We start from the raw sequence: 17,388 nt of genomic DNA, 5'->3' as shown, positions 1-17,388 counted from the left end.
AGTGTTGCATTGCTGAATCACGGACCGACAGAAAGGCAGGCTTGGCTTTGGCATCGTCGGTTATGACACCCATCCATAGGATATTTTCGTATGATTTTTCCTAAATTAGTTACTTCTATGAATTCCTTTCATTGTGAAACTTGTTTGTTAGCCAAAAGCCACAGACACACTTTTAAGTTGAACAATACAAGAATGAAACACCCTTTTGCTTTAATATATTCTGATGTTTGGGGTCCTGCCCCTATTACTGGGGGACAGGGCTTCCGATATTTTGTGCTCTTCATTGATGATTATTCTCGCATGACTTGGATTTATTTTCTAAAAAGTAAGTCCGAAGTGTTCGAAAAATTCACCACATTCTATACCCTAATCCAAACTCAATACCACCAAAAAATCCAAATCCTTAGATCAGATAACGAGGGGGAATTCGTCAATACAAAAATGCAAGACTTTTTCCGGGAAAATGGATTAGTTCACCAAACATCATGTGCTTACACTCCGGAACAAAATGGGGTTGCAGAAAGAAAAAATCGATATATTCTTGAAATTACCCGAGCCCTTCTCATCGATTCCAAAATACCCAAGACATTCTGGCCCGAAGCCGTAGCTACTGCAGTTTACCTCATGAACTGCTTACCCACTGGGATCCTAAATTTCAAATCTCCCCTAGACACGTTTTCCAAACACTTCGAACTCCCATCATCTTTATCCTTAGAACCCAGGGTGTTCGGATGTACTGTTTTTGTCCACATTCCCAAACACGAACGATCCAAATTTTCACCTTGTGCCCTCAAATGTGTTTTTTAGGATATGGGAAAAACCAGAAGGGGTATAGATGCTATGACCCAACCACTCGACAAATGCACACCACCATGAACTGTGACTTTGTAGAAGGGGAATACTTTTACAGCCAACCTAGTAGTCAGGGGGAGACACAATCTTCAGATAATTATCCGAACAGTGACCTACTAAATTGGCTGCCTATACCCATACCTAACACTGACCCGAGGGAGACCCACAGAGGGGAAGAGCCACATCCAAGCCATGTCCCGGATGTTGGTCCAACAGAGGAGGTCGACGTCACCGCCGGGCCGTCAAATCCTGTAGCACAGGACGGTGAGCAAAGTGACATTACCCAAACGTCAATCCCTGTCTTGATTCCTGAGGTAAATAGTTCAAATATTGATGAGGGTATATCTTTGGAGAATACTAATGTTGATAGGAACAATGGAGCCGAGAGCGAAACCGATGGCACCGATAGAAGACAACAGCACGAATTGCCTCCCAGGAGTACAAGAGGAGTTCCACCTCGCAGATACTCACCAGAATGGAAGGGGAGAAGGGTCAGATATGCAGTTGCAAATACAACACAAGGGCAACTATCAGAAATGGCATGAGCATTTGAGGCTGCCCTGTATGATGAAGAAGAAATTCCTCAATCATTTGAGGAAGCGTCAAGACATAGACACTGTCGAGAAGCTATGAAGAAGGAGATAGATGCTCTCATCAAGAATGAAACATGGGAAAAGTGTGCGCTGCCTAATGGAAAGAAGCCAGTTGGATGTAGATGGATCTTCACGATCAAAAGGAGAGCCGATGGTTCAATCAAGAGATATAAGGCGAGACTTGTGGCGAAAGGATACACGCAAGTATATGGAATAGATTATGAAGAAACATTCTCTCCAGTGGCGAAGCTCAACACCGTTCCAGCACTATTGTCGGTAGCAGCATGCAAAGACTGGCCCCTACACCAATTTGACGTCACCAATGCCTTCCTTCATGGAGAACTAGAACAAAATAAGGAAGTCTATATGGAAGTACCCCCAGGATGTTCGGCGGAATTCGGAAAAGGCCAAGTATGTCGTCTAAGGAAAACCTTGTACGGACTAAAGCAATCTCTGAGAGTATGGTTCAGAAGGTTTTGTCAGGCAATGACCAAACAAGGATTCAAACAAAGTCATTCAGACCACACACTCTTCACGAAGAAAAGGGGAGACAAAATCACTTGTCTAATCATCTATGTGGACGATATGATCATCACTGGAGATGACAGTGAAGAAATTCAAAACCTGCGAGAGAACCTGTTCAGGGAATTCGAGATGAAGGATCTAGGAGCATTGAAATACTTTCTTGGAATAGAAGTTTTGAGATCCAGACACGGTATATTTCTAAGGCAAAAGAAGTATGTCCTAGACTTGTTGGCAGAAACAGGCCTATTGGAGTGCAAGCCAGCAGAAACTCCCATGATTCTAAACCACAGTTTAAAAATGGACAAAGAAACTGCACTCGCAGACCGTGAACGGTACCAGCGGCTAGTGGGAAAGCTTATCTACTTATCTCACACTCGGCCAGACATTACTTATGCAGTGGGTATCGTGAGTCAGTTCATGCATCGACCACAAGTAGATCACATGGAAGCAGCCTTGAGAATTGTCCGTTATCTAAAAGGAACTGTGGGTTATGGAGTATTCCTAGCTAAGAGAGAGACGCTGGAAATCGACGGATACACAGACGCAGATTGGGCAAGTAATCCCGTTGATAGAAAGTCCACATGAGGCTATTTTACGTTCGTTGGAGGTAACCTGGTCACATGGAGAAGCAAGAAACAAAAGGTGGTGGCCTTATCTAGCGCAGAAGCAGAGTTCAGAGGAATCAAGAGTGGACTCATGGAAATCATGTGGCTAAGGAGGTTGTTAACCGAAATTGGCTACCCCCTACACGGAAAAGTCAACTATTCTGCGACAACAAGGCAGCAATAAGTATCTCGGAAAATCCGGTGCAACACGACAGAACTAAACATGTGGAAGTCGACCGACACTTCATTAAAGAGAATCTTGAGGCAGGCACCATTGAGTTCCCGTTCGTACGCTCAGAAGACCAATTAGCAGACATCTTAACCAAGGCGGTTCATCCGAAGGCATTCAAAGAAATTTTGGGCAAGTTGAGTATCGGGGATACCGTTTCTCAACTTGAGGGGGAGTGTCAAAACATATCAAACGAAATATTAACACCAAGAGAGAAGATTGTGGAGAGTAATTGATTGAGAGAAGATTGGGGAGAATAATTGATTCAATTGTATAAAGTCCTAGAATAGCTTGATTACATTTATAGTCTTACCTTAGCTAGAGAGGATTCAATCCTATATATTGTATCGGTTGTACACCACTCAAATTATCACCTCCCAAACAGCCTATAATTTCCTTTTGCCAAATATGAGTATCACCTCTCTCAATTACCATCGTCAAGAGATAGGACCTAGTTAGCTATTAGAAATTCGGTTCAAGCATAATTGTAAATTTCAGAGCTTGTATTGTAAATGGAGGGAAAATTGATTTTGTATTGCTTGATTGTATTTCTGTAAAAAAGTATGTCTCGTTATATAAGAAGAGTTTCCACATATGTATGGAAAGATTTACTTTTATATTAGTAGCATTAATTTATTTGATTTCTATTTATTGAAAGATATATCTGCAATCTCTCCACGAACATTTGTGAAAATTCCAAAATTTACTACCTTGGTCCAGATATCAGCGTACTTGGTAAAATGGGTTGTAGAAAATTAGTTTTTCATGTACTTTTGAATTTTTTATTTAACATTATAAATTAAAAATAATTATATGGTAAGTTACTTAATACTCTTCCCGTCCCCTAAAAATAAAAGCTCTTTTCATTCTCGTTCATCTCATGAAAATAACATATTTCTATTTTTGATAACTCATTTATCTCTAATGAGGTAGGTCTCACTCTTCACTAATAATATTTCAATTACTTTTTCTTTGTACATCTCTCTTACTTTACTAATTGTGCATTCAAGCACGTGTCAGTCCAAAAAATTTCTATTTTTTTTTGGAGATTGAGGGAGTAGATCTTCTACTTTTAATTGAAGTTTACAATTGAGGAAATTGAACTGCGAGGAGGAATTTCAAAATGTATATGAATATAATTCCGTCATAATTGAGGCGTTTCTTTAGACTATGTTTATCGGTTTGGTTGGCCGACCGCCACCTCCTTCACCCCAACCACCAACCGCCTGGTCTTCATCCCTTCATCCAATGAGATTGTGCCAATTTGGTATTATTTATTTTTTATAATTAATATATCTTTAATATATTATATTAAAAAATTATATCAAAATTCATTAATTTTCTTCCTCTATAAATAGAGATCACATTTGCTATAGTTTTGCATACAAAAAAATATCATCTTTTCTCCTCCTATAATCTTTGTTTGATAAAATTTCATACTATTTTTTAGTTTCCTTTGTTGCTAACTATGGAGGATGATGAGAATAATATATTCTCCAATTCCCCAAATTTCTATCATTTTTGAATTTCTAGTTTTCATCTTATGTATGAGCACCAATTATGTATTTTCAATTTCGTATTTCAATTATTGTAATTTATGTTTTTTATTTGTTTTTTTTATAATTTTTAGTTTGTCATTTATTACGTTTTTCTATAAATTTACAATAATAAGTATTTCATGTAATAATAATATTATAAAAAATAATATAAAAATAAATATATAATAGTGTAGTTGGATGGTCATTGATAAACCATGAAAATATGTGTGGTTGGGTTGGATGAATATTGATAATGTGGAAGATGATGTAGAGGAGATATAAATGAATTAAATATTAAAAAAGTGGATGCTTGAGTTGGGTTGGGTGGTTGCTGATAAACTTAGTCTTATGGCATTGAGATTAAGAAAAAGATGTTTATTAAATTTAATAAAAAGATAATAAAGTAGGAGAGAGAGAAAAGTATAGAAAATAAAGTACGAAAAAAGAATAAAGTTGAAAAGAGAATCAAATAAAAGAGAGAAAATGTGTTAATTATTAGTACCATATATGGAAATGACCCAATTATGATAAAACTTCCTTAAATAAAAAAAATTACTTAACTATGATAGAATGGAGAAGTAAACATAATTCAAATATAAGACTAATAGTATTGAGGCCGGTGGAACGGAGTGAATAGTAAACATAATTAAAATACTACTACCTCCGTTCCATAGTAGTGGAGACGTTTCTTTTCGGTACATGATTTAAGAAAAATATTGTATTAAGTCAGTTAAGTAAGAGAATAATAAAGTGGGTTAGAGAGATGAATAGAGAATAAAGTAAGAGAGAGTAAAGCAAGTAAGATGAAATATGTTGATTTTTACTAAAAGAGAAATGACTTCACTACTATGGAACGTACCAAAATGATAAAACAACTCTACTACTGTGGAATGGAGGGAATAGTATTGAGCCTGGTTGAGTTTGGGTTAACAAATGTTCCAATTGGCCCCGATGAACCCAACCCAACCCAACCGAACCTAACCCAACCGTACCCGTTTTACTAATGGGCTAGGCGCCTAGGCCGGCTACACCGATATTGGGCTGAGTTGATGAAAAAGTGTGTACGGGTTTGATTCTGATTTTAAAAAACTTAAATAAGCTACTTGTTGAGTTTGATGCTACTTAAAAAGTGTGTATGCTGAGCATGTCATGTTAATGAAGAAACATTTTATTATTATAGTTGACTGTGTTCTATTCACTCAGCTACTTTAATTTTAGGAAAAGGATACAATACCACCTCATTGAAATTTGGAATGTTCGCGTCGCGTTCGCGTTCGCATTCGCATTTAAAAGTAAGGTAGTTAATTAATAATGTTCGTGGAGCCGATCAAGCACGATACAAATTAACATTAATATTTCCTAAAATCGATAATTTCATAATCAACGTCCGAGTCACAAACCAAATAAATCCATATTAGCATAATTTAACAACAATTATATAAACCATACACAAATAAAACTTCACCCGTTCTAACAATTTCAAAGCAAACTTCACCTCAAAATTATCACAATATACATAATATGTAACGATTGTGTAAAATTAACCCAGTGAAATTCGCATGTAAAAAAGAAATTTCCATTTTAAGAACTTTTTATTTATTTTCTCCCAAAAGAAAAGAACATAAAAAAACCCATTTTTCTGGGCGCAGCATTGATCAATAGTAGAGGGGGTTTAAGGGTATCATTAACCTCATCCCCATTTCAGGCCTCAAGTCCCCTCCACGTCATCATTCCCCTACAGTTACGACTCAGGCCCCAACTGCTCTAACCCTACAGGCCTCAACTCGGGCAGCAACTAATAAATGACACTATTCACAACTTCAACATATTTTACTCGTAAATGCAATGCGTTGAACAATTCAAACCAGAAAAATAAATTGTTCATTCGAAAAAAGAAATTACAAATCCTAGAAAAAAAATACAAATCCTAGAAAAAATTTAAAAAGTCCTAGAAAAAAAATTACAAATCCTAGAAAAACTATTTCTTCATTTGGGCGCGAAGGTAGTCGATCATCTCACGGTGCAACTCGAGATCGAACTCCGACATGGTCGAGGTATCCCTCGATGTCAACTCCGTCAGCTGGCTCATCCGCCAGGTAATACTCATCTCCGACAAAGAGTCGGACATCTTATCCAGAGACTGATTAATCGGCGGTGGCGCCATAGCGGAGTTGCTCGCAGTTGCATTCCCCTTTGCTTTCCTCTTTGCCGCCTTTGTTCCCATCGGACGGCTGTGAACGCTAGGAGATGAGACGAAGACGTCGTCGTCCGTCACGTTGAGGTCGATCGCCGGACCTCCTTCGTTCGAAGAGTAGTTTCTGGAGGCGGAAACTTTGGTTCTCTTCGCCGCCCCAGTTGCCTTCGGCTCGGCACCACTGGTGTACTTCGGGCTCTTCTCGACGAGCTTCCAAACGTCGAAGTACTTGAAGGGCTTCTTCCCGTCAGCGAAGAACGCCTCCTTCGCCTTCTCGACGAGGTCCGCCTCGCTGTGCCCGCTCGGCCACGTCCGGACTACGTTGGCCCACTTTCCATTCCACTTGCTCATATCCGCCTGGATCCGACCCCAATGCTTGCGCAGCTTCACGTAGCTACGCTCGAACGACCCTTTGGGACGCCCAACGTTATACTTCTCATCAATCCGCTCCCAGAACACCTTGCCGGACTGCAGGTTGCCGATGATAGGATCCTCGGCGACATCGACGTAGTTCCTCGCAAGCCACATTGTCTCTTGCGGACTGTACTTCTTCGGCCCATCCTCCTCGCCGACCTTGCCCTTGCCCCGCCCTTGAGCGAGCTCCATCTCACTGATCTCGAACTCTTCGGTGTTGACCGGCGATGCCGGTATGTACCAAATGTTCGAGTTGACGAACTCGTCCATCTGACGTTCATCGTTGTTGAACCAATCCATTGACGCCGAAACAAAAAGTATAATAGATGATTAAAATGGATAATGTACATAAAAATGGTGCACAATAGTCCCGTATTTATAGACACAAAATCGGGAAAAAATAATTTTTGAGGACTTGCGGCCCGGCCCGAAGAGCATGTAACGTTGGGCCGGGACTCGCGATTTGCGGCCCGTGCCCGATTAACGCCAGGCAGGCCGGGCCGCGGGACCGTCACCGAGCCGCAAATGCGGCCCCGGGACCGGCCTGGGCCGGAACTTCACGCCCTCCATCGCTTGTGACAGGCCGGGCCTCGCGACTTGCGGCCCGGCCATCCGCATTAATGATGCTCGAATACTGAAAGCCTGATTTGAAGGTTTTAGGATTTTAGGCTTCCCCTTTTTTAGTTGTTTCAAGTTATCTAGGATTTACTTTAAAAAATCGCATAACAACAGTAAACAACCACCCTAATAACACCAACAAAAACATCATAACAAAATTCAGTGCCAAAAAAAAACATTCAAAGCAGCAAAGAGAGCCGTTTCTAATGAATTTGAAGATCAAATTTCCAACTCTACTGTGGAGTGATGATAAAGTTGAAATCAATGTTCTAAGGAATGGTCCATTGTTAAGGATGAAGTTCCTTAACTCGTAGATTTTGCGTCGAACGTCGCGGGAGCTTTTGCCCATCGATCAATCCGGCGTCAAAACTAGGGTTTTGTGCGTTTTGCACGTTTGAAAGGAAAGAGAGTAAGAGAAAGTAAAATATAAGGATAATTGATATTTCTTGAATGAAATAATATGAATAACAATGTCCACTATTTATAATAGTGGATACTAACTTAATGAGCAAGACAAAAGATATGGAAAAGATATGCAAATCTATAATTAACTAACTAACTAAATAATAATAATAATAATCATCATCATCATCATCGTATCAACTCCCCCACGGTTGAAATCCACATTGTCCTCAAGGTGGGAACCATGAAGCAACGATGAGTGTCGAGGAATCCTCCTGGATCAAACATACACCGAATAGTTGGGCGTCTCCCTGAATCATCTCCATCAAAAATCACAAAGGGATGACCCTTATGGACATGATAATTCAGTTCTAAAATCTTGTGAATGCGTCCATGAATGATCAAGCATAGAGTGTCATTTTGCGGAGGAATCAACCGAGCATCGACGTCGAGCGATGTTGATCGATGATTCATACTTGCGACAACCTTGAAATGAGATGAATCACTCAATAATTTCAGCGATGCGTTGTCCACAATGGAACTACCCAAACCAATCTGGACTTGGGGAATCTTGAATCGAGAAGCATTCAATTTTCACGCGCACTGAATTTCGATGCAACCGTGAACCGGTTTCTCTTTACGTGCGGAATCCGGACTGGACTTCTCTATCTTCTCAACCTTCTCAACTACACCAAAACGAGAAGAAGAATGTAGAATCTTCTCCGAAGAATCATCAAATCCTTCCTCGACTCCTCGACTCGATCACAGTCAAGAATCACAATCTCTTTCTTATTGCACTCTAAAACATTCCCAACTAAAGTCTTAGACAGAGCATACGGTGGCTCGAGGGCGGTATCGGGAAGCAGCGCAAAGGGTGGTGGTGTTGTACTCGACTGCTGCGGTGGAGCCAATGAGTCGTAGGGGACTAAATCCGACGGCCCTGGTGAAGCCTTGCTATTTCCTGATGGAGGAAGGTGCTTAACGAGGTCCCCAAACCCAAAAATTTGAGAGTCGTAGGGCTGCGCAGGTTCAGGCAGCTCGGGAGGAAGCATGTTGTCGATGCGTCGGTCGGCTGCAACAAGGTGAGACTCCATCCTGTAGCAAGCTTCCAACAATTGTTGAAGTTATGCGAGAGTCGGATGTGCCGTGGTGGTGGCTGGACAAGGTGGCTGCGGCGCGGGTTGATTCCATCCTGAGTTATGGTTGGGGGGCAACGGATGATCGTATGCCGAGACCTCGTGGAAGGGGCGTTGTCCCGTTGTCTCCCAGTAGGCAGGTGGATCTCAACTAGTGGGTTGTCTGAGCGCGGCGTGGTGTGGCTGCTGAGGCGATTGATAAGGTTGAGAGTATCCCTGCTGCGTGCACAACCTTGGCGGGTCCCAACAAGAGGGCGGTGGTGGCGAGTACAAATCTGTCTCGTAGGACGATGGTTGCTGACACGCAGTTTCCTGGCGCAGCCATGGCGGATCCCAAGAAGTGGGTTGACGGGCTTGGTAGGGATGGTGTTGTGGGTGGAGTCTCCCATCCTGTGGATATGGATATGATGGTTGTTGATCTAACGCTCTGATCGGATGGAGCAGGGGTTGAGGTACGGGCTGCCATGGGTGGTAATCCGACTGCCAGAGTTGATATCCGGTGTAGCCGTACGACATGTAGACAGCGATTCGGAGGAAGAGCTCACGATGAAAGCACCAATTGTTAAGGATGAAGTTCCTCAACTCGTAGATTTTGCGTCGAACGTCGGCGTCAAAACTAGGGTTTTGTGCGTTTTGCACGTTTGAAAGGAAAGAGAGTAAGAGAAAGTAAAATAGAAGGATAATTGATATTTCTTGAATGAAATAATATGAATAACAATGTCCACTATTTATAATAGTGGATACTAACTTAATGAGCAAGACAAAAGATATGGAAAAGATATGCAAATCTATAATTAACTAACTAACTAAATAATAATAATAATAATAATAATAATAATAATAATAATAATAATAGTAATAATATCATCCATCCTCAGTACTAAAGGAGGAAGAAAAAAGAGCATGAGACATTCGAGAGATCACCGGTTCGGTCCATCAAAACTAGTGATGAGGAAGAAGCCTTGAAGTAGAAGCAAGGCTAGTATGATGGCTGCTGGTCCATTTTGTCCACAAATCAAATCACCACTATATACTATCATTGCAATATGTCTTTGATTGTATTCTAACCATCTCTTTTGAGTACTAAGAAAGCAGATTTTCGAAGAATTCAGGATTGTTCTGAATAAAAGTTGCTGTCAATACTTTCACATTCATCAAACTTGTGCAGCTTTTGCTCTGATCTTTCTCATACCCATTAGTGATAGCATCGCACGCCTCAGCTTAAATTATTTCATCTATAAGTGTCTCACTCCATTCAGAATGCAGTGCAGCCACTAAGTTTCTGACCAACAACTGCAATTGGTTCTAGATTCTGATGGCAGCAGGTAAGAAGTTGATCTTTTTCAAGCACATTACTTTATATTACAATTTAGTAATACTAATTGTCTATGGTATGTTTTATGACTTCTAATCTTTGCTTATTCTACTGATTTCCTACAGAGGCAGCTATGATACTAAGGACTATCCTCCTAGTTCTGGCACTGAATGTTGTTTCATCTTCTTATGCTGCAATGGACTCGAACACATACGTTGTCCACATGGACGAGTCCAAGATGAAGGCTTTCGACGTCTCTGTTGGAACGTCGAGAAGATGGTATGAAGCAATGATTCAGTCTATCAATGTAGACTCAGATGGAGGAGAGGAGGCAGAGCTCCTTTATGTCTATGAAAATGTCATTTCTGGTTTCTCTGCAAGGCTGTCAAAGCAGCATCTTGAGTCTCTAGCCAAAGAGGACGGGTTCGTCTCTGCCACCATGGATGAACTATACAACCTTCACACAACTCATTCACCTCATTTCCTTGGCCTAGAAGAGGGGGTAGGCTTGTGGGATGCTGAGAATCTGGCCTCTGATGTGATCATTGGGGTGGTCGATACAGGAATATGGCCGGAGCACCCCAGCTTCCGTAGCAAGGGCCTGCCTCCGGTGCCTTCTCGTTGGAGAGGGAAATGTAAGGCTGGCCCCAAATTCACAACCTCGAATTGCAACCGGAAGCTTGTAGGTGCAAAGGCCTTCTTCAAAGGGTATGAGGCCATTGCTGGGAGGGTGAATGAGACCTCAGACTACCGGTCCCCTCGTGATTCCCAGGGCCATGGCACGCACACTTCTTCGACTGCAGGAGGGAATCTTGTTAAAGGCGCGAGCTTCCTAGGCCTGGCTAAAGGGACAGCAAGTGGCATGAGATACACAGCAAGAATTGCCGCATACAAGGCTTGCTACCAACTTGGATGTGCAACTTCTGATATAGTAGCTGCAATGGAGCAAGCAGTCAGTGATGGTGTGGATGTGCTGTCTCTGTCGCTGGGAGGCGTCTCGAAGCCTTACTACGCGGACAGCATGGCCATTGCAGCATTCGGTGCGGTTAAAAAGGGAGTCTTTGTCTCAGCCTCAGCTGGCAACTCAGGACCCTCGGGTTCCTCCGTTAGCAACACTGCACCGTGGATGGCAACCGTTGCTGCAAGCTACATGGACCGCGTTTTCCCAGCCAGAGTCGAGCTTGGTGATGGCCAGATTCTCCTTGGCACCACACTCTACTCGGGGAAGGCTCCCACCACGCCATCGCATCTGGCATACGGTGACACTGCCGGTGGCCGTGGCGCTAGGTTCTGCGTCGCCAACTCCCTCTCCCCGAGGCTAGTCAAGGGGAGGATTGTCATCTGTGACAGAGGGATAAACAACAGAGTTGAGAAAGGAGAGCAAGTGAGGATGGCTGGTGGAGCCGGCATGATCCTTGCAAACGGAGAAAATCAAGGCGAGGAGCTGCTAGCAGACGCCCACGTCTTGCCTGCTGCATCTCTAGGAGCTGCAGCATCCAAGGCAGTCAAAATGTACTCAAACTCAACCACCAATGCAACTGCAGTGCTCACATTTGAAGGGGCAGTCTACAACAGCCCAGCTCCGGTCATGGCTGCATTCTCCTCACGCGGGCCTAGTCTGTTCGGACCAGACATTATCAAACCAGACATCACTGCACCAGGAGTGAACATTCTTGCAGCATGGCCGCCAAACATAAGCCCCACGGAGCTCACAAGCGACAGGAGACGCGTTCGTTTCAACATTGTATCGGGCACTTCCATGTCCTGCCCCCACATCAGTGGCCTAGCAGCACTGCTCAAATCAAGGCACAGAAAGTGGTCACCTGCAGCAATCAAATCAGCTATGATGACTACAACCTACATTCTTGACTCACAAGGCTCACCAATAGCTGATGTGGCCTCAGCAGGCTCAAGCTCCGCCACCCCCTTTGCGTTTGGCTCTGGCCACGTCAGCCCCCAGATGGCCGCTGATCCAGGCTTGATCTACGACGTCTTCACCAAAGACTACCTCACTTACTTTTGCAGCCTAAGCTACAACTCCACACAAATAGGCCTCTTCTTCGGAGGGAACTTCACCTGTCCAGATGCTTCTGATGTCCAAACCGGAGACCTAAACTACCCTTCTTTTGCTGTCCAATTCAGCAGAAGTGCTAAAAACACAACATCAACATATACAAGAAGAGTAACCAACGTTGGCATTGCGGTCAGCAGTTATGCTGTCAAAGTGTCTGAACCCCAAGGTATATCGATCATCGTAAGGCCTCGAGTATTGAATTTTAGGAAGATTGGACAAAAGTTAAGTTACAAAGTGACCATCATTGCAAAAGGGATAGTATCCACTAACTTCTCATTTGGCTCTCTTGTGTGGATTTCGGATAATCATTCTGTTAGGAGTCCTATTGGAGTAACATGGCTGTAAGAGAATGAACAAACGAATTCTCACCATCAATTTCAAGAATCATTTGATCCATTTCAAGATTATGATTTCAAATCATTCGAAGTTTTATATTTTCATGAGTGATCAAGCAACAATCGATAGTCGTACATAATAAAACAAACGTGTGTCACAAGAATCTTTATTACAAATCCTAATATACAAATACTACTACAACTTATCATAAAAATGGAACTACAAAACAATGATTGTGACAAGAAGTAAAACGTCAGTGTTTTCTAATAAAGAAAACGTTATTCATTTGGCTGATTAATGCAGCACGTATACATATGGTACAACATTGAATGAGATCCATGGACTAGTCAACTCTACTACTAAGTCTCTCCAACAAAAATGAGGAAAACATAACTTCCAAATAAATTCAAATAAAAATGCTAGTAACCCCTCAAATCTCTCTCTCTCTAAGCCTTCTGCTTCCCCTTGTTGAGTCTGTCCAGTTTTGCCTCTGCATTCTTGAGGTGTTCTCTCAATGCTGATACTCTCTGCTCCACCTCTTCTAATGTGCCTCGAGTGATGGATGGTTGGTACACGGACAGAAAATTGCGCGAAAACGCTTTCAATGCTTCAACCCCACAAACCTGTTACTCAACACTCATCAATTAGAGTGATCATACATCACCAAGAATCATTGTAATCATTACAGTGAACATACATCATTTCTTTGTGACAATCTATATTACATACATACCTCTTGGGGCAACAATGGCAGCTTAGTGATGTTGAAGTCGTCATATAGCATGTAAAATTGATTCAGGTATTTCTGCTGCATGCGCATTCTAGCTTTGAGCAACTTTGACTCCACAACTGAGAAGGACAGTGCAACTATTTAGTAATGAAATGGATTTGGTAGGAATAAAATATTAGGACGTAATTTACCTTCTTCGTCATAAATTACTTGGTTAATGATGATATTATGTGTATCAATCTCGAATTTAGTAAGCTCCTGCACGAGCCGTTCAGTTTCATAAAGAGAGAGGAATTCTGGAATGCAGACACAGACGAAAGTTGTCAAATCCTGCCAAAAGAGAAGGGTACAACATCAGGATTTATAGGGCAGTAAATGTAAACATGGGTGTAGTTCAATAACTGAATTAGCTTTCTGGGACAATGATATACGATAAATGTCTATTAAGAGCCATTTAAAATCTTACGGGATCCTTAAACTGCTTGTTCACTTGTTCAATCACTTCTTTCATGCCCTCAAGTTTTCCAAGGATAGCGTCTTCATTGAATTCATCACCGACACCAAGGAGGCGAGTCATCTGCCATGGAAAAACCGAGAGTAGGTTATTTTCATGAACAAATCAACAACGCATAGGAGAGTAAAAATTAATAACTGAACTATTGAGCACCACAGCAGCTGAGAGAGTGAGAGAGAGGGAAAGAAAATGAAACGTGGCAAAAAATGTTTTTGGAGACCTGAGCGCATCATAAGCTATTTGTCATAATGAGATTCATATGTAGGAACAGAAAACCTAGACTAGCATTAACTTACATGATACACCCAATAGAAGAGTAAAGTTCGTACTTTGGGGACTAGAATAACATACAACTGCATCATCAATCTTGATAATTAATAAGTATGAACATAATAAAGAAATAAGGCGGCAATTCTTACTAATTTATTGAAATTATTAAAAGTACTGTCAATCCTTCTTATAGGAAGAATCACCTTAGTCTCAACCTTGTAATTGATTTTTTTCAATAACAACTGTAGTACACTTAATGAAAGAGCGAATCATACTTGGCTCAACAAGCCACCAAATCTGTTCTTTAAGCTCATAATCTTTGCAAGCCCTTTCTCTAAGGTTGAAGGAAACTGTAGCAACCGTAGGGTGTGGCCGGTTGGAGCTGTATCGAATACTATGACAGAATAATCCATGGTTTGCACAAGCCTGGAGAATATTCCAAAAGTTAATCATGTCTTCTTCAGGAAGACCAATGTAATACACAAATCCATTTGTTTACACTAAGGGGGTGTTCGGTTGGCAAGATTAAATCTCATGATTAAATATGTATCATGTTTGGTTCATAAGATTGAACCCTTCAACTTAATCCTAGATGGATAGTCTCATGATAATTAGTCATAGCCCTCCAACTAAAATAATCTCACAACTTAATGATAGTCTCATGATATTAGTCATGGCAACTGAACGCCACCTAAGTAGATAGGTTTAAATTCCTCAATGAAGGATGGAAAATGCATAATAAGTGTTGTTCGATAGAAAGAAAAACCATTTGCCAAAGCCAACGACATAGTAGACTTCAGACTTACTTAAGCATTTCCGCAAAACTCATTGCCTCATCGATTCCTGGGATAGAATTTGCTAGTTCTGACACAAATCCATCAGTTGCATCTGATCCAAGAGAGTCTTCATGTTCCACAGTAGGATCAATTTCCTAGAAGAGGAATCTCATTCAATGAAATGCAACAATTCAACTTACAATGCATAAAAACAATTCGAAACAAAATTAGATCTTTTGATACATTCAACAACTTATATGAACCGAGAAGATCCATAAAATTAATTAACATCGATTAGATGATAAGACTAGAACTCCAAGTCTCCAACACGAATCAAATTAAAGTTCACATGATCGAGAATCAATCACTACATAAATAAAATGATGAATAAAACTTCAATTAGATGGAAACAATGCGGGAGTGGTGAGGGAATAATTGTACCATTGCATACAAGTTGGAGAAGCCATTAACAAGCGAGGGAGACTTGGTGAACTTCTGCTGGAAGGCATCGCTTAGATTGTGGGCAGGATCGGTGGAGATGATGAGCACAGATTCACGGACGGTGGCGAGCAAAATTGAGATGATAGAGCTGCAGGTGGTCTTGCCGACGCCGCCTTTGCCGCCGACGAAAATCCACTTCAAGGAGTCCTGCTCCAGTACGTTCTGCACCGTCCCCTCCGGAAACTCTGCGTTGGCTCCCATCGATCGATATGTATCAATTCAGTTGCAATTTGTTTGGGGATTTTAAACCAGCAGTTGGAGTGGGAAGTCCGATTCTTTTCTCCGTCTCCTTCCTTCCCATCAATTTTCTTCAGTATTCCAACTGTACGCTATTTGCGATTCCACCCCCACTCTTTCGCGTATTACCAAAAAGGGATTCAGTAAAGTAAAAACATCCACAATAGTTTTGGACAAGCAATACCACAGCCATAGCTTAGCCACAAACTCCTCCTATCATATCAGCAGCCCTAAAAACTCCTCCTGTCACATCATCAGGACAAGCAATAGCCCAGCCATAGCCTAACCACAATAAATAAAATAAAAAAAAATAAATAATTAACAATCACACAAAATACGGAATTAAATTTTCGACACAGATACGGGAAAATTTAATAATAATATTACAATTAAAAAAAGTATATTAATTAAAAAAATACATTAATTAAAAAAAACTCCTCTTCCACACACGAATTACGGAATTACATAATTAAAAATTACAATCACGCAAAATATGGAATTAAATTTACGACACAAATACGAGAAAATTCAATAATAATATTAAAATTGAAAAAAAGTAAAATAATTAAAAAAAATTTACATTAATAAAAAAAACACTCATCTTCCACACACGAATTACGGAATTACATAATTAAAAATTACAATCACGCAAATACGTAATTAAATTTACGACACAGATAGAAGAAAATGCAATAATTTTATTTAAATTAAAAAAGTAAATTATAAAAAAAATTACATAATTAAAAAAAATCGGCTAGCCGATTCCGAGCCCGCAATGGCGGCTAGCGGATCGGCTAGCACCCGCGAATCGGCTAGAGCTCGTTTATCGGCTAGGCTAAATTGTCGCAATGGAGGCTAGCGGATCGGCTAGCAGTCAGCTAGCCTATCCGCTAGCCTCCATTGTGGATGCTCTAATGACATAGAGATTAAAATTCATCCCATAAACTAACGGGAATTGATTTATTATTGTTGATGATAAATACTACATCCGTCCACCAAAAATAATAGTATCATTTAAAAATCACATTAAATTTTAAATAAATTAATAAAGTAAAAAAGAGAAATAGTAAAAAAAAGTGAATAAAGTATAAGAGAATAAGTAACAAGAGATAAGTAGAATGTTTCCATATTTGAAATGAAACTATTTTTCATGTACGCCTAGGGATGTCAATCGGGCCAGCCCACTGGGTTGCGGGTCAATCGGATGCGGGCTAATCGTGTCGTGATTTTTCCGGATTATAAAAGTTCAACCCTAACCCTAAAAGCTCGGGTTTCGGGCTAGCTCATCGGATTAATCGGATTGCTACCGATAAAATTAACGTGCGATCAATCCAATAAATAATGGTGAAAATTAGTTATATTTATAAAATGTAAAATATTTAATTATGATAAATTTGAGATATATGCTTAAACTCAAACATAAATATGATCAAATACTAATATTTGAGATTTATGCAAAATAAAACATAAATTTTAAAGCATGTTTAGAATATTTGAGATATATGCTTAAACTCAGCCTTCTCCACGAG

The 17,388-nt window shown here is 40.7% G+C and overlaps 2 protein-coding genes across 2 annotated transcripts; one reads left to right on the top strand and one right to left on the bottom strand.

Annotated features, from left to right (window-relative positions):
• Positions 1–10,185: 10,185 nt before the first annotated feature.
• LOC121795828 (subtilisin-like protease SBT1.1) lies at positions 10,186–12,897 on the top strand. The gene is made up of 2 exons (XM_042194450.1): positions 10,186–10,431; positions 10,547–12,897. Exons 1-2 carry the CDS (start codon positions 10,422–10,424, stop codon positions 12,838–12,840), a joined length of 2,304 nt encoding a protein of 767 aa, XP_042050384.1. The 5' UTR covers positions 10,186–10,421; the 3' UTR covers positions 12,841–12,897.
• Positions 12,898–13,090: 193 nt separating this feature from the next.
• LOC121795829 (ATPase GET3A-like) lies at positions 13,091–15,956 on the bottom strand. Its single transcript, XM_042194451.1, has 7 exons — positions 15,563–15,956; positions 15,152–15,276; positions 14,621–14,771; positions 14,028–14,138; positions 13,753–13,891; positions 13,565–13,680; positions 13,091–13,454 (listed from the first exon to the last, which is right to left on the bottom strand). Exons 1-7 carry the CDS (start codon positions 15,821–15,823, stop codon positions 13,278–13,280), a joined length of 1,080 nt encoding a protein of 359 aa, XP_042050385.1. The 5' UTR covers positions 15,824–15,956; the 3' UTR covers positions 13,091–13,277.
• Between the last annotated feature and the right edge of the window lie 1,432 nt (positions 15,957–17,388).

The sequence above is a fragment of the Salvia splendens genome, chromosome 3 (assembly GCF_004379255.2).
Source record: "Salvia splendens isolate huo1 chromosome 3, SspV2, whole genome shotgun sequence".
NCBI lineage: Eukaryota > Viridiplantae > Streptophyta > Magnoliopsida > Lamiales > Lamiaceae > Salvia > Salvia splendens.
The sequence above is the reverse complement of the archived record's forward strand: the minus strand, read 5'-3'. Positions and strand labels throughout refer to the sequence as shown.